At 42.5% G+C, this 23354-nt stretch overlaps 1 protein-coding gene across 1 annotated transcript; it reads right to left on the bottom strand.

Annotated features, from left to right (window-relative positions):
* Window positions 1–103: 103 nt before the first annotated feature.
* Window positions 104–22342, bottom strand: Lactb (lactamase beta). Its single transcript, XM_028866101.2, has 6 exons — window positions 21909–22342; window positions 21519–21585; window positions 15808–15998; window positions 14984–15335; window positions 12188–12353; window positions 104–884 (listed from the first exon to the last, which is right to left on the bottom strand). The coding sequence occupies exons 1-6, from the start codon at window positions 22254–22256 to the stop codon at window positions 359–361; spliced, it is 1650 nt and encodes a 549-aa protein (XP_028721934.1). The 5' UTR covers window positions 22257–22342; the 3' UTR covers window positions 104–358.
* Window positions 22343–23354: the final 1012 nt, after the last annotated feature.

Here is a 23354-nt window from a genome sequence, read left to right as displayed (position 1 = left end):
GGACTGGGGAGGTAAAGCAGAAAGATTAAAGTTCAAAGCCAGTATATGCTACACAGCAAGACAGTAAAGAAAGTAAAAATAAAAAACCTAAAAAACTAAAAAGTACTGTCTTTTATCAGAATATTTTATTTCAAGAGTTAACACTTTTTTTTCAAAAAGTAGAAATAACTGTTATTTCCCTGAGTGTAAAGAACTAATTGTACAATAAAAAGGCAGTTACAAAATTAAGCAATTAGAGGTACATAATTCTCCACATTTAACTGTACTCTATTACAAATTATTCTTAAAATTTTATGTATTTTGGAACATCAACATTTCAAAGAACGGAAGGCTCACTGTGGACCTGTGCCACTTAGGATTAGTCGGCCCTGTCTTTATCAAATTCTAGGGCAATCTTCAAAGCAGTGCTATTGAGGCCAACGGACTGCATGTTGCATATGATAGAGACGATTATTCCTCGTGGGGGAACCTTGTTATTTATGGCCTCTGGGTCCAGTTCTTCAGGGAGGACCAGCAGGACACTACTGGCGCCCACTGCGCCTCCAGTATGTGAAGCGTAGTGCCTCTGCTTCCTGCAGGAACCATACGTCTGCTTCTTCTCTACAACGCCCCACGCCATGGCATATTTGCCCTCTTTATCCCAGGACATCTCCGTGTTAGGGACTGGGGTCCACATCATCACCATCGTTTCTGGCTTGAGATATCCAGGTAAGAGATTTTCATTTGAATTCTTAAACAGCCCGACTTGGTAACCATATAGCATTGCGTTCCCAAACTTCAGAAGGTCACCCACTGTAGACAGAAATCCACCACCAGCCCATTTATAGGAGTTATCCACATAAGGTGTGTTGACAAGACGTTTCTTTTTATTGTAAACATAAAATCTAAAATAAAGTAAGAATGGTCATTAAAAATTTAGTAGTCTATTATTATTGACTTTACATATGACAATGAATAGGAATGTGTACAAATGAGGCAGGTTGTACTTCAATGTAGTAATCATACATACAACTATAAACTAACCATAAATTCTCAATATGAGTAAATGACAATGATAACTGGGTAGGTAATCTACTTAATGAACTAAAGCATAGAAAGAATATTTTTTCTATTGGTATGTTTTTCCCATACTGAACATATCTAACTTTTAATACTTATAACAATGCACTATGATTAATGATTAATACTATGTATTTTCCCTGTGCATGAGATTAATATTTATATTGGGTATATATTCCTAGCCCTTGGGCTTAGTGTTGAGTTATGAGTTTTGTAACAAAAAGTACATTAGGATGCTTAGAAGTAAGGCTGATGTTTGAAAGACTTCTTGGATAAAAATAGCATACCAGTGCCGGGTGGTGGTAGTGAATGCCTTTAATCCCAGCATTGAGAGGCAGAGCCAGGTGGATCTCTGTGAGTTCGAGGTCAGCCTGGTCTACACAGAGAGATCTGGGACAGGCACCAAAACTACACAGAGAAACCCTGTCTCGAAAAAACAAAACAAAACAAAAAACAAAAAACAAAAACCACATACTTATATTGTTATTACTGTATGTCAGGTCATTTTAATAAGCATTAGATACAAACTCATTTGTCCTGACAACTCATCAGAGGTGTTATTATAAATGTTATTACTTAGCTTGGGAGTGACAGAGCTGGATTTAAAGCCAGGCAGTCTGCCATGCTATGCTGTCTCTCCACTCCAGAATCGTACTTTGTGATCTGAGGGTTAATTCTTTCCATGCAGAGTCCAGAGAGTGTGTAGGGAGCACTTTGCATATTTCTCATGGGTGCTTAAGAAATAAATGCTAGCTGTAGTTTGCTTACAAAGCTAACAATATTGATGGATCTCTTAGGGCCAGGTGCTATTCTGATGCTGGGAGAGTGTCAAGGAAGGACAAAGCACTTGACCTCTAGGGGTCTGTGTTCTCTATGAGGAGGCTCCAGAGGGAAGTGCAATGAAACCACAAATAATAAACAAAAGACGAAACTTTCCTCATGGGGATCCGTTCTTTCATGATCCATACAGTGGTGCTCTCAGGTTCTGAGTCTGCTAACTGCCTCCCTCCAGGGATCCGTCTGGACGCTCATTACAGCTCCACTATTCATAAGCAGGAGTCAGCCTGAATTGCACCATAACATCTGAAACTCGGAAAAGTCTTCCTGTCACCACCGCCTGCTGCCCAACTCTGCAGCATGGAACATCTCTGTCCTCCTTCTGTCCTCCACCGCCTCCCTGGCACTCTCCTGTGCTCTCGGTCCTTGGATTCTTCCTGATTTCACCTGCTTTTTCTGCTCTATGGCATCCATCATCAGCCGCTGTGGCCATGGTCTCACCAGAACATTGTCTCATTCTCTGACCACACTAATATACCAATCTTGACAATCCTCCTTTCTTTTGGTTTTCCTTTTCTTTCTTTTTGACCAGGTAAAGCATAAGTCCATACAGCAAAGCTGACTGGCACCACCATATACATCAGTGCTGGGGACAGAGCCCAGGGCTTTGCGCATACTAGGTGGTGCTCTACCACTGAGCCACACCCCGCCCTTGGTGTTGTTATTAAATGTTCCTTCCTCTCTTGCCTATTCCTTGGTTATGTTTGTAACAGTTACCTGGAGTCTCTTCCGCTCTCAGCATTCTACCCAAGTTGGCTCCAAGAAGAACAACACCACACGATTTTCTTTACTGAGAAGATCAGGGCCATCTAAAGTGAGCCAGAATGTACCTAAAAGTTTTATTTCCACCACCACCACCACCACCATACATGCTTCTGTATTTATTAGGACATTTCTTCCAGTTTTTAAAAAAGATTAATTCTACCGTGTACACCTTTTTTTATTTGGGGATTTTTGTTGCTATTTGTTTGATTTTTTGAGGCAGAGTTCCATTCTGTAACCCAGGTTGGTCTCAAACTCATAATCTTCCTGCCTCGGCCTGTCAAGTGGAAGTACAGATATGTGCCTCGACACCTAGCTCCACATCTGCATCTGTGATTGTCTTGTTTTGCCCCCAAAACTTAACTCCACTGGATCTACTTTTCACATTGCTTTCTCTCCTGGAAATCCACAGTCTAGTCAGAAGCCACTGATTATGTCTTCCCTGTCTTTCATCCATCCAAAACCCTCTAGTGTTTATAACTGCAATGGGAATAAAATCCACACTTCCTTCCACGACCTGTAACACAACCAGTGGTCCTCCACAGAGGAAGTACCAAAGGTCCTAAATGTACTTTGAAGTAAAGTCCCACCTATGATGAATTCTTCCATATCCTGCCAGATCATCAACTATCTCATTAGATAATTACTAAACAGTGTGTTTACAATTAGCAGAGGCTACAACTCTTGGAGATTTTTACTAAAATGGGGCTTTTGCCTCAACAGGTCTGGGGAGGGGCCTCAAATCCCACACTTCTAACAAGGCTCCAGATGATGCCGATTCTGCTGGTCCTGGATCACCCTTTGAGAAACGGGTTATGGACTGACCAGTGCGGTCAGTGTGAGAAACCCAAACAGGACGATACACGCATGACTGAGGCCATAGCAAGGAGCAAGGCGGTTCAGCCTGGCTAAGGAGCATCTTGAGGGGTAAGCAACAAGACAAAATGCTGGAGGAGTAGACATGGGACAGGAGACAGACCACGAAGGACTTTCTCTATTGTGCTAAGAACTGTTTCCCACATCTCAGCTCACAAAAATGCTCACATTTCTTCCAAAGGGAAGAAAAAAAGTATCCTAGCTACAATCTTCAGTCTCTTGTATCTATTTATTTACTCCTGAACTACATCAAAGAGTTCACATCTGCTCTTCTCCTTACTCACCTCTCCATTTAGTCTATATTACAGAGTATAACTTCCATTATTCTATAGCCCTTAAAATCAGGTGCCTGTTCCCATGATCCTCTAGTTCCTGCTTAGGTCCTCCTCTGCTTCGTCCCTGTGTCATTGTTGACCAACTTCCTGGTACTCCTGTTGGGTCCTTCTCTCTGAGCTCTCTTTTCTGGTCCACATCCCTGGATCCCTGGGATCCTCTAAAGCCTGTCAGGAGCCATAGGCCTAGCTGTTGGGTCTCCATAGAGACAAGCACACATCTGCATCTGTACCACCACTCCAGACAGACAACTGAATTCCTTTCATTATTTGTTTTTATTCTGTGTGTGTAAGAATTTGCTGGCATGTATGTAAGTGCACCATGTACATACAGGACCCACAGAGGACAGGAGAGGATATCAGATCTTCAGGAAATGGACTTAGGGATGGTTGGGAGCCACCATGTGGTGCTGCTGGGAACTGATCCCAGGTCCTTGGCAAGAGCATCAAGTGCTCTTAACCACCGGGCCATCATTCTAGCAACCCCTCCCCCACCCACCCAAACACACTTTTTTTTCCCTCACACTTTAGACACATATTTATGGCCACTTCTCTCCTAACTGCTAATCCTACTTCATTCAGTTATGAGCTGGGCTTTTAGGGGATATAGTGGAATCTTGAGAAAATGAAGTGGAGTCATGGAGAGATGGCTCAGTGCTTAAGAGTTACAGATAGTTCTGAGCCACTATGAGGATGCTGAGAATCATACCCAGATTCCCTGCAAGTGCAGCAAGGCTCGTAACTGCTGAGCAGCTCTCCGGCCCCAACAACTGGATTTTCTACTAACACTAATAATTCTCTAGTGTGCTTTTGAAGAAGGGCTGAAATAGGTTTACTGCAATCACCTGGGCCTTCTCCCTCCCAAAATTATATCCTCCTTTCAAGATTCATAACTTTGGAGGGACTAGAAGAATACATAGTTTGAAAAATGACTCAATTTTTTTCTTTCAAGATTCCACTATATCCTCTAACAGCCCATCTCACAGGATGAAATAGGATAGAGGATAGGATAGAGACAAGCATGTGTCTAAAGTAACAACAACAACAACAAAAAGAAGTGTGTGTGTGTGTGTGTGTGTGTGTGTGTGTGTGGAGGAGGACAGGACTGGAGAGACGGCCCAGTGGTTGAGAGCACTTGCTGCTCCTATAGAGAACCTGGGTACACTCATGGTAGCTCACAATTATAGCTGTACAATTTACAATTGTCTGTAACTCCAGTTTCAGGAGGTTACTTCTGACCTCCATGGGCACCAGGCAATGCATGTAGTACACATACATAGATGCAGGCAAAGCACATACACACGTAAAATAAAAATAAATAATCTTTTTTTAAAGTAACTTCCTTTTCACAGTAAATCATTTGAAAACACTTACAAAGGTTGGACATTAGGAACCCTCATTCATTCTTCCTTTAAATATAAAATTACAGAGAATTACAGTCTTTAGTTTAGAAATCTAAACTTTATATAGGCAAATTCTAAACTTGAATCTCTCAATTCCTTTGGACAGAAAACAAGTTAGCTTTTTGTGAAAACAATTTTGTTCAGTAGAATGGTAAATGAAACTATTTTAAACTCCTAGGGACTTTCTTCTTTAAAAATGGAACACAGATTCTTGAAAGTTTCTGGTAGTTTGTTGTAACTGAATAACTGAAGTGAAGCCAGATGACAAACAGCCTCCACTTACTTGGAATTCTCCACATTTACAAAAGAGAAGCATTATATAACCGCAAGAACGCACAGCTACAAACTTAGAAATTCAAAATATTTTCATTTTAAAAACACTGCTTAATGTTTCCAAAGCATTTACGTATTACTTCTATTTTAACTGGTATGAGAGGTTTAGAAAACAGCTAAATTTATAAAATACATATTATAAGGATCTGGAGGTGAAGCTCTGTGGCAAAGCTCTTGCCTAGCATGGGTGAGGTCCTGGGTTCCAGCCCCAGCACAGCAAACCACAGCATCGTGTTGTGCGGCACAGAATGCAGCCATCAACAGCAATCTCACTTAGCTTTAACGTTTCAAGTGAAGCATCCTGTCCAACATCACCATCTTTGCTAAGGCTGCACTGAGCTCTTCCTGGGCAGCTTTAGGAGTTAGCACTGTGACTGAGGTGGCGCATGCCTTTGCTCCTAGAACTTGGGAAGCAGAAGCAGGCAGATCTCTGTAAGTTCGAGGCCAGCCAGGTCTACAGAGTGAGTTCTAGGACAGCCAGAGCTACACAGAGAAAGCCTGTCCAAAAAACAAAGAGGGGGCAGAGAAGGAAGAACCACAAGACTGCCCCTCTTAACAGCCCCTTCCCAAGTCGGAACCAGACCAGGAACTGCTGGCAGAACCGCCTGGACTTGGCCTGCTGTTAGGAAGGCAGCAACCACAAAAGGGGCAGCCGCACATGGACATGCTACATCCTGGGTCTCGGCCTGGGAGGACTTCCAAGCAGGAGACGCACTTCCTGGGAAGAGCTGACCTGGCTCTACCCTGCTCCTCCTCTGTCCCCTGTCACTATATCTGAGTAGTGAAGGGGGCCCTGAACCATGGCGAAACTACTAGTAAAACTCACTGAAAAATTGAAAAGGAAGAAGAAAACCAAAAACCCTACATTGAGACTGAGCCTGCTCATCTGTTGGCTAAGGGCATGGAAGAACTTAAAACAAGAGCAATGCTTAGTTCTGAAAGACACCAGGAAGCAAACAGAAGGCGAAGCCATCCCATAACATCAAGTGCCACAGTCCAGAAGACTCCTTTTTCTTGTTTTAGTCCATCCACTTAGGAACCAGAGGGCTCTCCTTTGTTCATATGGTACTGTACTCTAACGATGAGCCTGCCCAGCCCCCAAACTAAAGGTTTTTATTGCACATACTGCGCCAACAGAGAACACTAACGAGATCTAATAAAGCAATGGATTGACTAGGGATTTCCTCACCAACAAACCAAGCTCCTTTAAAGGCAAAATCATCTACTATGCTCTTGTGGATGCTAGCTTAGACTTATTTCATTTACTATATAGACAGTGTATTTTGCTCTACAGAATCAACATTGTATATTACCTATATAAAATCTGTTCCTATTCTTTAAAAAAAAAAAAAAAATGTTATGTAGTGTTCTGTCTGCATGTATGCCCACATGCCAGAAGAGGGCGCCAGATCTCACTACTGATGGTTGTGAGCTACCATGTAGCTGCTAGGAATTGAACTCAAGATCTCTGGAAGAACAGCCAATGCTCTTAACTGGTAAGTCATCTCTCCAGCCCTTCTGTTCCTATTCTTGCTTCTAAGAAAGCCTCAGATTTATTCAGGGCAACAATGGAGTCAGCTAGGCATGAATTGCACCGCTCCTTTCCTTACAGCAAACTTCGGCATTGGGCTACAGTTCTGACCAAAGACAAATTTTGAGGTATAAGATGCTGGGGAAAATACTTTAAACAGGTGATGGACCTCAGGTTTCACTATTTTTTTTTTCTGTTTGACAGGGTCTCGCTATTGTCCAGGCTGGCTTACGACGTGTTCTGTAGCCCAGGCTGGCCTCTCTCTCTTCTTCCTCTTGCTTCAGCTTTATCAAATACAGTCGTGTATCATCATGTTCTGTCTCAATGGTGTTACATTGAACACGTGCACACATACACCAAGAAGCGACAAAGGAGACAAAGATTCTTTCAGTAACTCTAAGAAGCATTGGTCAGGGTATTACATCAGACATGATTATAACAAGTGTGATTATGTCAACAGGCCAGCAGACTAACAAAGCTGTGAACATCTCATTTTCTATGAAATAGTATAGAAAACTAAAAGAAAGAAATGTGGTTACTAAATTTTACTTAAAGTTTTTCTGGGTACATATTTTTGTGGGTTTGTTGTTGTTGTTTGTTTTGGAGACAGGGTCTCACTATGTAGCCCTGGCTGTCCTGGAACTCACTTTGTAGACCAGACTGGCCTTGATCTCCCAGAGATCTACCTGCCTCTGCCTTCTGAGTGCTTTGATTAAAGGCGTGTGCCTGCTACTCCTGGCCTGAGTACATATTTTTGAAAAGATGAGCTTTACTCCGTGAACAGCCCCCCCCCCAAAAAAAACAAACTAGTGTCTTTAATATTTAAAAAAAATTACAAAGAATGCCAGGTGTGATGATGCACCCCTTTAGTCCAAGCATCAGGAGGTAGAGGCAGAGGATCTCTGTGAGTAGAAGGCTAACCTGGTATACACAGCCAGTTCTGGGACAGTGAGGGCTACATAGACTCTGTCTCAAAACAAACAAACAAATAATAACAACAATAACAAAAACACCCAAAATACAGAAAAGAATCAGAGTTGAGTTTAAAGGCCTAAAGAAATACTGTATCAAATCCAATCAAAATAAGGTAGAGGCAATGTTGTTTTTAGTGTCCTGTTTTATGTTTGTGTTTTGTTTGTTTGAGACAAAGTCTCTACTGGCCCACGCTGTTCTTAAACCCAAGGTATGTTGGGTTTAAAGGCTGTGCTGCCATGTCTGGTTTAGGAAGTGCTGCGGTATATACACACCCAGGGCTTCGGGCCTGCTAGGCAGGCACTCTAGTCACTGAGCTCCCTCCTCAGTCCTGGCGCCTTATTTTATATCAGCAGTACTTTTAACTAAAATGAGTCAACTACCACTTTCAGATGGGATCATTAAGGTCCTATCAAAATCCAAGCAAACCAGGGCTAGAGAGACGGCTCAGCAGTTAAGAGCGCACACTGCCCTTACAGAGGACCAGAGTTCAGTTCCCAGCACCCATGTCTAGAAGCTCACAATCTCCTGTGTCTCCAGAGATCTGCAGTCTCCTGTGGACCCCACTGGCACTGACTCACATGAACAGACCTACACCCAATCATACACATACATAATTTTTATAAATTAAATAAATCTTTTTTAAAAATCCAAACAAATAAAATTTACCTTTGAACTGATAGGACCCTCCCTTCCACTAAAGAATATCCATTGTCGCTTTTCAAAGAATGAGAGCTAAAATGAGGCTGACTTTCCATCGCGTGCTGCGTTTTGATTTTTTTCAAGTTACAAAACAGCAGATGATAGCTGATCTACAGTCTGCACAGTTCCAAAGCCTTGTTTTAAAGATTAGAAACAGGCTTGGCTAGGGAGAGGGCCCAGTGGGCAAGAGCGCTGTGTGCAAGCACAAGGACCTGAGTTAGAGTCCTTACCCTCCGTGTAAGAGCTGAGTATGGCACACATGCCTGGGACTCCAGTGCTGGAGCCCCCGACAGGTGGACCCCAGGAGCTTGCTGGCAGGCTCGCCAAGGTTCAGTAAGAGAACCTATCTCAAGGGAGTAGGGTAAAGAAAGACAGAGGAAGATACCTGACTCCCTGGCTTCTCATGGGCTTACACACACACACACACACACACACACACACACACACAGAGAGAGAGAGAGAGAGAGAGAGAGAGAGAGAGAGAGAGAGAGAGAGAGAGAGGAATGAACTTTAAAAGCAAAGCTCAGCCCTCACATACAGACTTAGATACTCATTTTCAAATATTAGATCTAACTCACATAAGCTCGTATAAGTGTGCTGTTGGCCCTGGAGAATCTTTCTTTCAGTTCCGCTGTCAACCCTGGTGTTTGCATTTGTCCTCTTCTTACATCCGAAGTAGAGTGTGATGCTAGACCTACAGCTAACACTGGGGGCGTGATGTGATCCCACACTGAGCGTCTCAGGTGCTCAAGAGCAGAGGACTTTCTAAAAAGGTAAAGTGCATTGCTTGTTGCTAACCTAATTTCTTCTCTGTCTTTTAGGCCATAGACGGATTTGCAACACATAGTTAATCCTTTAAAATAAGGTGGCAACTTAAAATGATAATTGAGTCTAAACAATGTAATATTAAACAAAACTAATGTAGAGATGGGAAAATAAAGCTTAAAAACTCCCAAAGTACGGTCATTTCACCTGTTTCTTTTGAAAGTGCCAATAAGGCCCTTTGAAGCTTATTACTGGAAATATGCAAGGAAAAATTAACAGTTGAATTGTTCAATGCACTACCTTTCTATTATATCAAATATTAATTAATAAAACAGAAACTGCCAGGCGGTGGTGGCGCACGCCTTTAATCCCAGCACTTGGGAGGCAGAGCCAGATGGATCTCTGTGAGTTTGAGGCCAGCCTGGGCTACCAAGTGAGTTCCAGGAGAGGCACAAAGCTACACAGAGAAACCCTGTCTCGAAAAAAAAAAAAAAAAAAAAAAAAAAAAAAAAAAAAAAAAAAAAAAAAAAAAAAAAAAAAAAAAAAAAAAAAACCAGAAACCACAACTGGAAAACTCATATTAGTTGCTGGCCTCAAAATTCTCTGCCAAAACCCCCTTTACAAGTTTCTAACAGAAATTATGATTAAAAATTTTCGTTGGTTATACTTCACTAAGTATCTTTCAATTTTTAAAAACTGAATCCATAGTAATGAGAGCATTCCTCATTCTAACCCAATGAACACACAAACATGAACATCTGAATGTTCACCATTAGCATACAGAATATCAACTATAAAACACTAATTAAAATATGTGCCAGGCGGTGGTGGCGAATGCCTTTAATCCCAGGACTCGGGAGGCAGAGCCAGCCGGATCTCTGTGAGTTCGAGGCCAGCCTGGTCTACAGAGTGAGTTCCAGGAAAGGCGCAAAGCTACACAGAGAAACCAAGTCTCGAAAAACCAAACCAAACCAACCAAACAAACAACATATGCAAACGAATAACCATTTGCCCATATAATGGCAATGACAGATTATGACTAATTGATCAAAGTAACCTACAAATACATAGTAGTATAAATAAACATCTAGGTAATAAGGGAGGAAAATAGTTTTCTTCTAATATAATTTCAACCAACAAATGTAGAAAGCAGAGAGGGGCTGGAGAGATGGTTCAGTGGTTAAGAGCACTAGCTGCAGCCTGGTCTACAGAGCGAGATCCAGGAAAGGCACAAAGCTACACAGAGAAACCCTGTCTCATAAAACAAAACAACATAACAACAACAACAACAACAACAACAACAAAAAGAGCACTGGCTGCTTTTTTAGGAGACCTGGGTTTAGTTCCCAGCACCCATTTTCAGTTCACAACTCTAATTCCAGGGATCCAATGCCCTTTTCTGGAATCTTAGGTAAACTGCACACTCATACACACACACACACACACACACACACACACACACACACACACACAAATAAATAAAATAAAAATGAATCTTTTAAAAAATAGAAGAGAGGGCTGAAGAGATGGCTCAGTGGTTAAGAGCACTGGCTGTTCTTCCAGAGGTCCTGAGTTCAATTCCCAGCACCCACATGGTGGCTCACAACCATCTGTAGGCAGAACATGCAGGCAGAACACTATACATAATAAATAATAAATAAATAAATCTTTAAAAAAAAATAGAAGAGAAATCTGCTACCACTTCAATAAAGCCACTAAAACACTGGTAATAATGGGACAAGTTTACGGAATGCAACTTCAGAAACCCAGAACAAGTAAATGAAATGCAAGATACTGGATCAGTCCTTGGACCAAACACTATGTGCATGTGTGAGTGTATGTTACAAAGGACATTACTGGATCAATTGGCAAAACTGGAATAAAGTCTGCAGATTTGATTAAACCATTGCACTGCACGAATGTTCTCATTTTTAGAAGATGTACATGTAAGCATTTATGAGTAATGAATACCATGTCTGCATAATATTTCCAAATGGTTTAGGAAACACCAATATACAATCAGATAATATAAATATGGCATAACTATATAACATGTAGACAGTCTGGATGACAGGTCTATGTGAATTTCTTATACTATTGCAACTTTTACTAAGTATGAATTACTTCAAAATAAACTTTCAGTAATGAAAAATAAAAGGTAAACACAACATTAAAAATAAGCAAAGATGTTTTAAAGACCAAATTGTCTAGGTACATGATAGGTAGATTTTTGGCTTAACTACTCAGATGCTTAAATCATGATTTTTTTTTCTTTATTGTTCTCATGCCTGCCTTCCCCTTTGTGACAGTCCCATCCTAGCTTGGCACTCACTCTGCAGTCTAGGGGGGTCTTGAACTCTCAGTAATCCCTGTGCCTCATCCTCCTGGTGCTGGGATCACAGGTGTGAGACACCATGCTTGGCTTACTAAGCATCTTGGGGTACCACAGACATATTTCTCTCTTTACTTTACTCATAAAAACCAGGCACAAACAGAAGCTCCAAGCATGCGGCCTTGGAGCTGGATGTTGGAATGGAAGTGAGGACGGCCTGTTTTGTAAATTGACAGCACAATGTTAAGATGTGAACAACTGGACACAGCAGGTGTCAGTTTACCTTGCTCTGTTGTAAATCACTGGCTCGTTTTCTTCCTGTACAGTCGTCAGCATGTCCAAGTCATGGAAAATTTTCTGCATATAGTCCAAATATTTATATCCTGAGGCTCTTTCCACTATGGCTGCCAGCAGGGTATAGCCAAATGTTGAATACAAAAACTGACTACCTTGAGACATCATTGCGTGGAGAGAAGGGAAGAAGACGCTTGATTATTATTCAAACATACAAAACATATCTCTACTGAAAACAGTTATGCTTTTAAAGCTGTAATATTTTACTTTAACATCTAAAAATGTTATGGATGATGTGCTAACACACTCAGTTAACTTTGTAATGTCCATGTTTAATCGGGCCTGCTCCAGGACACAAGAATAAATAATAATCAACACAGGAACTGCCAAGTTGTATGAATCTGCTCTTTTATCTGAAAATAAAATAAGCAAACATATTCCACCTCAAAACAAAACAAATTCTTCAAACTGGCAATCAAATAGAAAGGTGGAAGAAAAGCAAATTTGATTTCTCCATCAATTGTCTTTTGGGGGGCAAATTGAAAGTGCTAGGATTGAACCCCAGACAAGTGGCCAGCATGGCAAAAGCTAAAACTTGGAGTTCCTGGAGAGAAGAGGAATGACATGTGCAGAGAGACACACAGACTCTCTGGCTTTCTTTTTACAGATAAAAGGCAGAACAATGCTATTGTACAGCTTGGGATATTTAAAGGGCAGAGCAGAGCTGCTGGGTCTCTGGGGATATCAGCCCTTAACTAGAGTTTTAGAGGTCATTAGGGCTCAGAGCTACTTTTCCAAAATGTGTACCTAAAGGCATTTTTCCTTCTGGCTATCAGATTGCCCAGAAGTTTTGAATGCCAAGGGGAGGATGAACTGAGTCACAGCTTGCCCTTGAATTTAGGTTTGCCCTTGAAAAAGCTTTACAGGCCATCTCCATAGCAACACAGACTTCACTGCGCATGGTAAGCCAGTGCTCAACCATTGAACCATACAGTAAGCTAGTCCTAATCAAATAAATGTCATGTTCCCTCAATACATCCAGTGTTTAAGGTACAACTAGGCATATGAGTTTTGTTTACTTATTTATTTGTTTGTTTATTTATTATTTATTTATTTATTATCTGGCTGCCTCTGCCTCTTGAGTGCTGGGATGGTTTTAATCCAGAGCCAGGCGGATCTCTGTGAGTTTGAGGCCAGCCTGGTCTCCAAGTGAGTTTCAGGAAAGGCACAAAGCTACACAGAGAAACCCTGTCTTGAAAAACAAAAAAACAAAAAAAAATCTCATTTCAAATACATGCTTAAATATTAATATATACACATATGGTTCATTTTGGGTTTTGATTTCTTAAGATTTTATGATCCATACTAAAAATGGATAGAAACTTTATTTTTAAATACAAAATCCATAATTTTGTTTTCACTGGCCTTCTTAATTATATTTATATAATAAAAATGTTGATTCATAGTAAAATCTTTTATTTATATATTTTAAAAAATTATGTGCATGGGGGAATTGAGTGCCCACTGAGGGAAGTTGCCTCCCAGGCCTGAAGAGGGCATGAGAGTCCCAGGAAGGAGCTGGAGTTAGGGGTGGCTATGAACCACCAGATGTGGGTGCTGGGAACTGAGCTCAGGTTCTCTGTGAGAGCAATAAATACATGCTTGCTCTTGACCACTGAGCCATCTCTCCAGTCCCATAAAATGACTTTCAAAATGAAAATAGTGCATCAATCTGCAGTAAATTCAAGAAAAGTAAAGATAAAGATAAAGCCAAGCATGGTGCTGCACACCTGTAATCTCAGCAGTGGGGAGACTGAGGCAGGGGAACTACATTTGAGGCCAGCCTGAGCTACACAGTAAGCCACGGTCTCAAAGAAAAAAAAAACAATTCTTTTTATAGTTTAGCTTTTAGGGGAAGTAAAGTTGATGAACCCTAGCTTCTTAAGGAACAAAAGTGTAAAACAGGCTGCTGAGCCCTTCACACACTCGCCAAATACAAGTGTAGCAGCAACACCCTTGCCTCCCCACCTTCCAGGTTTTGTTTGGTGAATGATTATTTCAACACATTATCTCCACAGTTCCCGTGAATATCTTGGTACCGAGCATCTTCTATGCCTGGGCAACCTTCCATGACACTGAAGCTGAGCAGCTACCTGCCTGGCTGTTAAGGGGAGATAGCTCAGTTGGGAAAGAGCTTGAAAGGTAAGCAGGAGGACCTCAGTTCAACCCCCAGAACCCACATGAAATAGTCAGGGTGGTACACTTGCAATCCTAGGGAGGCAGAGACAGGCTGGGACCAGCCGGGCAGCCCAGACTGATTGGTGTGCTCCAGTCAAATGAGACTCTGTCTCAAAAATAAGGTGGGGCTGGCAAGATGGCTGGACAGATAAAGGTATCTGCTGCCAAGACTGATGCCCTGAGTTCAATTCCTGGGACCACATGGTGGAAGAAGAACTGACTCCTGGAAGTTGTCCTCTGAACTCCACACACACATCACAATAAACAAACAAACAAATAAAATGTAAAAAACAAAAACCAAGGTCAACTCTTCCTGAGGAATGACATACAAGGTTGTCCTCTGGCCTCCACAGGCATGGGCACCACACACACACACACACACACACACACACACACACACACACACACACACACACACACACACGGCAGGCACTATACTGGCCCGTTACAATCATTAACCTTACTGACAGCAGTCAGGATGGCCATCTTGGGTTTCCTGAAGAAAGAACACTTCAATAACAACTTAGGGGAGGGAGTTAGCACTCACCAGGTTTAAAGAATAAAGGATCATTTTTAAATAATCTTAGGGATTCGATTGAATTTTCAAATTTCTCTTTCAAATACAATTCGCCTTGTTCAAAATCATTCTTTTTCTTGCCCGGCTTTGAGTGCCGACACCTGCCTTCATTCTCCTGGTCGGCTTTTGCCTTAGGGGAGTCGCTCTTTTCGTGATTCTTGCCTCCCTTTTCTTTCAGTTCTTTCTCTTGGTCCGATGGCATTAACCCTTTCATCATCTTCAGGGCTTTATAAGCTTTCTCCTCTTTCACTTTTTTCATGTCCTTTTCATAATGGCGAATTCCACTTAAGTGGGAAATCAATAATCTTGTTGTGACAGAAACCTAAAACAAAACCATAAAAATTCAATTACAGTCAGGCATGGTGGTGCACACCTTTAATCCCAGCATCCAGGAGGCAGAGGCTAGCGGATCTCTGTGAGTTCGAGGCTAGCCCATTTTACAAAGTGAGTTCCAGGACAGCCAGGGCTGTTACACGGAGAAACCCTGTCTCGAAAAATCAAAATTAAAAAAAAAAAAATAAATTCAGTTACAGTGTTAACCTGCAAATAACAAGCCAACAGCCTTGGAAGACTAATAGTCTCCACTCAGAACCGCTGTGGGAAAAGGCCATGTACAGACAGACCCTTGCTCTAAATTACAGAAATGTAGCCAACAGATAGAGTGTCATCTAGATTGAGAATGAAATCGATGAAACAAAAGCAGAACCCGAAGAATTCTATTAGCTATTTAAACTATAATTCCAGTGTAGACCATGTGACATACCAGTGGGTGAAGGAACTGGGGGTGCCACTACCTTTTCACCCTCGTATTCTTTTTCTGGGAACTCGGGGACGTAGTGCTGCACTGGGAGGTCCAGATCCAGCTTCCCTGCTTCCCACAGTTTGGCCAGAGCTACCATGGTGAGGCTTTTGCTGATGCTTGCGATTCTCATGACCGTCTCTGGTTTGCAGGGGACCCGGTTCTCCACATCTGCGTAGCCTAAACCTTCAAGAGAAATAAAGCAAAAAGTCTGACACTGAAATTGGATCAACTAAAACACACTATGTGTCGCTTTTATGAGATATTTAAACTGGACTCAGGAGGGATGAGAGTCTTGCCTATACGGACGATAGAAAGCCTAACGATTTAAGTTTATAGCTAATTGGAATTTTACCTGGTGCCCAACAATTTCCCATCTGATATTTTCAGATATTATTAATTTTTCTTATCTTAACAATATGATGATTACACCTCTTTTTGTGTTTTTCAGACAGGGTCTTGGCACATAGCCTTGAACTCAAGATGCTCCTGCTTCCATCTGGGATTACAGGTTTTGTGATGGCTATTCTTGGTTGTCAACTTAACTACATCTGGAATTAATCAAAACACTAAAATGGAGGCACTTGCTAGGGGGTTCTGCTTAATTTGAAATGGAAAGATCTACTTTCTAATCCAGATCTTTGAGGCAGGAATACACACCCTTAATCTGGATCTAATCTGGGCCAAGCCTCTTGCTAGAAGTCTATAGAAGGACATAGAAGAAGGAAGCTTTCTCTCTCTGTCCGCTTACCCTCACCTTGCTAGCAAGTCCATTCCTTCACTGGCATCAGAGCCTACTTCTCTGGGATTCCAGCATGGACTGAAGACCAGCTGAGACATCCAGCCTTGTGGACTAAGCAATTCTTGGACTTTCCATTCATACCCAGCCATTGTTGGAGTAGCTAGACCATAGCCTGTAAGTCATTCTAATAAATACCCTTTATATACACATACACACAATATACACATATATACACATGTATATGTATATATGTATACATATATATCCCTTTCTCTCTGTATGTATATATATATATATATCATCTAGATTGAAAAAGAAATATATGAAACAAAAGCAGAAACCAAAGAATTCTATTAAATATTTAAAATATAATTCCAGTATAAACTGTATAACATACCAGTGAGAATACATACATACATGCACACACACATATACACACACATATATATACATATATATTCTATAGGTTCTATTACTCTAGAGAAACCTAATATACATTTTGGTACCAGAAGTGGGATGACAGATGTTGCAGCCAGATCTATATCATCATGCTTGCTATTCCACATTTTAAATAATTTACAGTTTTTAAAGTAAATGTCGAGACAGGCCCGGCGGCGGAGACAAGCAGACGCAGGTAGGCCTGTGGCGGTGGCCCGTGGAGGTAGACGGGCCCAGCGGCAGCAGCCGACAGGGACATTCGGACCCGGTGGCAGCCGGCAGAGACATTCAGGCCCAGCAGCGGCCCACAGAGGTAGACGGGCCCAGCGGCGACCCGCTGAGGTAAACGGGCCCGGCGGCAGCGGCAGACAGGGACATTCAGTCCTGGCTGCAGCCCGCAGAGACATTCAGGCCCGGTGGCGGCCCCCAGAGGCAGACAGACCCAGCGGCAGCTGACAGGGACATACAGGCCCGGCGGCGGCGGACCGCAGAGGTAGACAGGCCCAGGGACGGAGACAAGCAGACACAGCTTGGAACAGGGACGCCCCTAACCCCAACATTTGGGGAAGAAGCTATCTCCGTGGGTCAGAACCAGAACGAATCTGAACACTCCGTCTGAGGACAACCCAGGGCTCAGCTGCTGATCCTGTGAAACCCAACAACTTGGAGGTGTTGGTGAGACTACCCTGCTCAGTTGAAACCCATCTGGGAGAGGATTCAGATGCCTACAGTTTAAAGTCTGAAGAAACAAGATCAGCTGAGGAGTTGACAAATGAACAAAACGTAACCTGGGAACACAGAAGAAGGCGCTACCCAGACACCAAACCAGATCACCAGAATCATAAGTATATAATTCACCGATCGAAATCAGCTGCCCCTGAAGAAATAGCCCAATAGCACCAATTTAACCAAGAACCACTACTAAACCAAGACTAAAAATTAGAACAAGAGAGGCACTCTCAGACACAGACACCACCTGCACCGCACAGAGGAAGAGATGAGTAGACGCCAGTGCAAAAATACAGGCAACAACATAAAGACCTATATGGCAACATCAGAACCTAGTGATTCTACACCTGCAAGACCTAAACATACCATGACAGAAGAAACAGAAGAAATCAACCCTAAAAATGACTTTAAGAAGATGATAGAGGCCCTTAAAGAAGAAATAAAACATTCCCTCAATGAGGAAATAAAAACTTTCCTTAAAGAGGAAATGAAAAACTACCTTAAAGAGGAAATAAAAACTTTCCTTAAAGAGGAAATAAAAAACTCCCTTAAAGAGGAAATAAAAACTTCCCTTAAAGAGGAAATGAAAAACTCCATTAAAGAGGAAATAAAAAACTCCCTTAAAGAAATGGAAGAAAAAACGAACAAAAAATGGGAAGAAATCAAATCAAGCCAAGAAAAAGCAATTAAACAGATGAAAGAAACATTCCAAGATCTGAAAAATGAATTTGAGACAATAAAGAAAACACATGCTGAGGGAATGCTGGAAATAGAAATCCTGACAAAACGAACAGGAATTACAGAAACAAGCATAACCAACCGATTGCAAGAGATAGAACAGAGAATCTCTGACACTGAAGACACGATAGAGAAAATAGATTCGTCAGTCAAAGAAAACACTAAAGACAAAAGAGTCGTAACACAAAACGTCCAGGAAATTTGGGACACCATGAAAAGACCAAACCTAAGAATAATAGGGATAGAAGAAGGAGAAGAATACCAACTCAAAGGCACAGAAAATATATTCAACAAAATCATAGAAGAAAACTTTCCTAACCTAAAGAAAGAAATACCTATGAAGATACAAGAAGCTTACAGAACACCGAATAGGCTGGATCCAAAAAAAAAAAGTCCCCTCGCCACATAATAATCAAAACACTAAACACACAGAATAAAGAAAAAATATTAAGAGCTGCAAAGGAAATGGACCAAGTAACATATAAAGGCAAACCCATCAGAATAACACCAGACTACTCAATAGAGACTATGAAAGCTAGAAGATCATGGACAAACCTCATGCAGACACTAAGAGACCACGGATGCCAACCCAGACTATTATACCCAGCAAAACTCTCAATCACCATAGGCAGAGTAAACAAAATATTCCAGGATAAAACCAGATTTAATCAATACCTTTCCACAAACCCAGCCCTACAGAAAGCACTAAAAGGGAAAATTCAACCCAAAGAAGCTAAACACATCCATGAAAAATCAAGCAATAGATAATCCTACACCAACATACACCACAGAAGGACAACACAACACAACCACAAAAAATAACAGGAATTAACAATCACTGGTCATTAATATCCATCAATATCAATGGTCTCAACTCACCTATAAAAAGACACAGGCTAACAGAATGGATAAGAAAACAGGACCCATCCATATGCTGCATACAAGAAACACACCTTAACTCCAAAGACAGACACTACCTCCGAGTAAAGGGCTGGGAAAAGGTTTTCCAAGCAAATGGACCTAAGAAACAAGCTGGTGTAGCTATCCTAATATCTAATAAAACAGACTTCAAACTAAGGTAAATGTCACCATTCTTCATATTCTTTATATTGTAGTCTTCTCCATTTTTGAGTATCATCACTGAGCTCTTTAAAATAGCTAGCCATAAAATGAATGTAAAAACATGTCAAATTCCCTAGCCACCCATTAAATCCAGCTGCAACCAGCAGAAAAACAATATAATGTTAATTTTTAAAAGCTTCTTCTAGAAAAACAAAGTTTGGTTTTCATCTTCTGTACAGGGTAAAAGTGTGCAATTAGATGTTAGAAATATAAAGAACCGAGTCTGAAAAAAATAAAGCGGTAAATGAAAATATTTCTATAAAACTCCCACTTACAAAGCTGGCACTTATTAAATTCTTTTTATTACTTTTATTCTCTCTCTCTCTCTCTCTCTCTCTCTCTCTCTCTCTCCTTTCATAATCCTCCCTGGTTTTGTGTGTGTGTGTACATACGTACATACATACATGTATGTACACATATAGAAGCCAGAGGACAATTTGCAAGAGGTGGTTCTCTCCTTCCATCATATGGGTCTCTGGGATTGACCTCAGATTGTCAAGTTTGGACTCTCTGGGCACCAAGCATGCACATGGTGCCCAGACATACATGCAGGAAAAACGCTCCTACATATCAGATGTATGCCCACAGCGGCTAGACCTAAGATTCAGATCCTCTGAAACTGAAGTCACAGTTATGAGCCGCCATGTGGGAACCTAATCTGGACGCTCTGCAAGAACAGCAAGTGTTTTTAACCTCCGAGTCATCCCTCTTGCCCTGCCCCTGTTGTGCTTTCTGAGTCAAAATCTTGCTGTATATACCCCAGGTGGCCTCAAACTCAAGGTGATCCTCCTGCCTCAGCTCTTCAGTGCTAGGGTTATAGGCATGGGTAACCATGCCTGGCTAATTAGATTTTTTGCCACAAGATTTTTCACCAATTAGTTATATTGATTAGAATAGACATATACTCAGGGGAAGTGTAATTTTTCAGAACCTCACTGCCACCAGCAATGTCTTCTAAAACTACTGTTTTCCTTAAATAATGTCTGAAATATCATTTACTAAAAACCGAGGTGACGAACTGAAGCAATTTGTCTGCAACAGTGAAGTTATATTCTGAAACAGTGCCTTGATAAACTTATTATGAAACGAATAGAACTGCGTCTCTCAAAGCTTCTAACTGTGGGGGAAGGAGTGGGGACCAGGGTCTCACCTGACTCAGGCTGGCAACTGTGTGACCTTGAACTTCTGATCCCCAAGCTTCCACCTCCAGAGCAATGGGACCATAGGTCCATACCATTTATGTGGTACAGGAGATCATACTGAGGGCTTGTGCCCAAGAGCAAACACTCTACCAACTGAGCTGCATCCCATACCACTTCAAGTTTTTTTTCGATCAAAACAAAACAGTTAACACTTCTGCCTAATAAAAATAATAACAGATTGCAAAAATAATAATTATTGGTTGTAACTCATTAAGGACAAGGGCTATTGTGTGTCCCTAGTATTTACTACAGTGCCTTTTATAAAAATGGGGAATAAAAAACTTACTGAATTAAAGAATAAAATATACAGGAGCTGACATTTTATTTACTCATCAGGGCTATCTACAAGGGCTACAATGTGATAGTAGATATTTAATGGATTGTTCTACATTCCGTTTTCAGATCAATAAATCCACTCTTCAGAGTAAACTGGGAGAAGAAACAAGCCATTTTGAACATTTCCATTTTACTTGAGTAACATTTTAATTATTTACTTACTTTTGGATTTGAAGCCAGGCTTTACACATTAAGGTTACACAAGTGATTCCACTGAGCTGCACGCCTAGCCCGGTTAGTTACATTTTAACTTTGCAGGGATGGATAAAACCGCCTGATTATTCGACAGATACATTGTCTCTACAGTATGTGCCACTTTTTGGAACTCCAGTAAAATATCAGTATTTTATTTCACTAAGTAACAAAATGAGCCCACTAAATAATACTTGCTCAACCCACCTTCGGACCAGACTTCTTTTCCATCTACAGAAACTCCAACCACTATGCCGGGTGCGCCAACCTCATCCTAAGAGAAAAGAAGAAAAGATCTAGTTGGTTCAAAAGTGCAGTCTCTGCACACAAGAGGCGCTCTCAGGCTGGGCCCCGCCTACTCAGACCCCGCCCACTCTCCGGCCCCGCCCACAGGGGGCAAGGGTTCTGCTCAGTTTGCGGTGGCCTGCGAGGGGTTCACAGGGCTCGCTCTCTAAAGGGGAAGGGGCGGTCCCCTCTGCGGCCGGTGACCTCAGCTGCGACTTGAGCAACCCCGAGAGCGTCAACCCGCGGCCGGGCGGTCGGGAAACGGGAAATCTGTCTCGGAAGCCGCCGCCCTGGCGTCCGCTAGGCCCGCACCTTGATCCGATGCAGCAGATCGCGGCTGCTCTCGATGGCTCTGGAGAAGCCCCTGGCTGCGGGCGGTGCAGGCGTGTGCGGGCCCCCGGGGCTCAAGGCCTGCTCTTGCGGCAGCTCGGCGCCCGCAGCCTCCGGGTCCGCGGGGGACTGAATGGGGCCAGCGCCCCGCAACCCCACCGCCAGCTTCGCCCCGAGCGCCAGCCCGAGCCCGAGCCCCAGGCCCCCGGCCCAGCCAAGGCCCAGCACGGGCAGGGCGGGTCGCCCGTGCGCCCCGCGCCGTCCTCCGCTCCAGGCCGGGCCCGTGGCGGCCGAAGCCCGAGCTGTCACACTTGACAGGAGCCGGTACATGTCGCCGCTGTCGAGCCCGCTGCCTCCCTGCTCGCGCAGGCCCGGCCCGCGGCGGGCAGGACGAGGGGCGGGGCGGGGGCGGAGCCTTACAGTCCCGCGCAGTTGAGTCCCTAAGTGTGAGCGACGAGCGCATCGAGCGTCTGTCTGTTCCTGGTCTCCTTTCTGCCTTCTGGCTCCTAGTCCTCACTGGTTCCTCCCCTCCCTTTATCGCTTTCTTCTTTCTTCCTCTCTTTCATGCCTCTTTCCTCCCTATCTCTTTACTTCCTTGATCTCTCCCCTCCGCCTCTTCTCTTTCTTGCCTGCTTTTGCTCTGGCTTCCCTCATTCCTCGCTCTATCCTTTCTTTATCGCCTTCACTTACTTTAGTTCTGTTTCTTTCCCTCTCTTTCTCTTCCCACTTGATTTTCTCTCTCTCCCTCTAGCCTCTCTTTCCTTATTTTCTCCTCCTCCCTACTCTCCCTTCTTTCTTGCTTCTCCCCTCCCCAAACACAGGTGACATCCTTAGACAAGTTTCCTGTCCAGTGTCCCATCAGCAAACACCCTCTTGCCACCGTATGCACACCTTAATAATACTAAGCCCTGGGCATCACTGAGATGCTCAGTGATTAAAGCGCTTGCCATGCACACATGAGGACTGGAATTCAAATCCCCAGAATTTCACTGGATGAAAATGCCCAATGGGCATGATGCCTGCCTGCAACTGGCAAGGTCTAGGTTTGATTAAGAAACCCAGCCTCAGTCAATAAGTTAGAAGAGCAATTAAAGATAATTCCCAACATAATATGGGGCTTTCACATGTTCCTCCCACATAAATGCAAATATGTATATACACAGGCACACACCACACACACACATGAAAATGGAAAAAAACTATAATGGGTTTTATCACTTTCATTTTTTTTTTAGATTTACTTATTATGTGTACAGTGTTCTGCTTGCATGTATGCCTGCAAGCCAGAAGAGGGCACTAGATCACCATGTGGGTGCTTGGAATTGAACTCGGGACCTCTCCATAAGAGCAGCCAGTGTTCTTAACCTCTAAGCAATCTCTCCAGCTCTGTGACTTTTGGGGGAGAATTGTATATCTTGACTCACCTTC

This window comes from Peromyscus leucopus, chromosome 7, assembly GCF_004664715.2.
Source record: "Peromyscus leucopus breed LL Stock chromosome 7, UCI_PerLeu_2.1, whole genome shotgun sequence".
Classification (NCBI taxonomy): domain Eukaryota; kingdom Metazoa; phylum Chordata; class Mammalia; order Rodentia; family Cricetidae; genus Peromyscus; species Peromyscus leucopus.
The sequence above is the reverse complement of the archived record's forward strand: the minus strand, read 5'-3'. Positions and strand labels throughout refer to the sequence as shown.

Coding starts and splice junctions, on each gene's coding strand:
- Lactb (XM_028866101.2), bottom strand. CDS start 22,256: ATGTACCGGCTCCTGTCAAGTGTGACAGCTCGGGCTTCGGCCGCCACG. Junction 21,586..21,908: donor ATCTGCTGCATCGGATCAAG/GTGCGGGCCTAG, acceptor CTTTTCTCTTAG/GATGAGGTTGGCGCACCCGG. Junction 885..12,187: donor GTGATTTACAACAGAGCAAG/GTAAACTGACAC, acceptor ACTTTATTTTAG/ATTTTATGTTTACAATAAAA.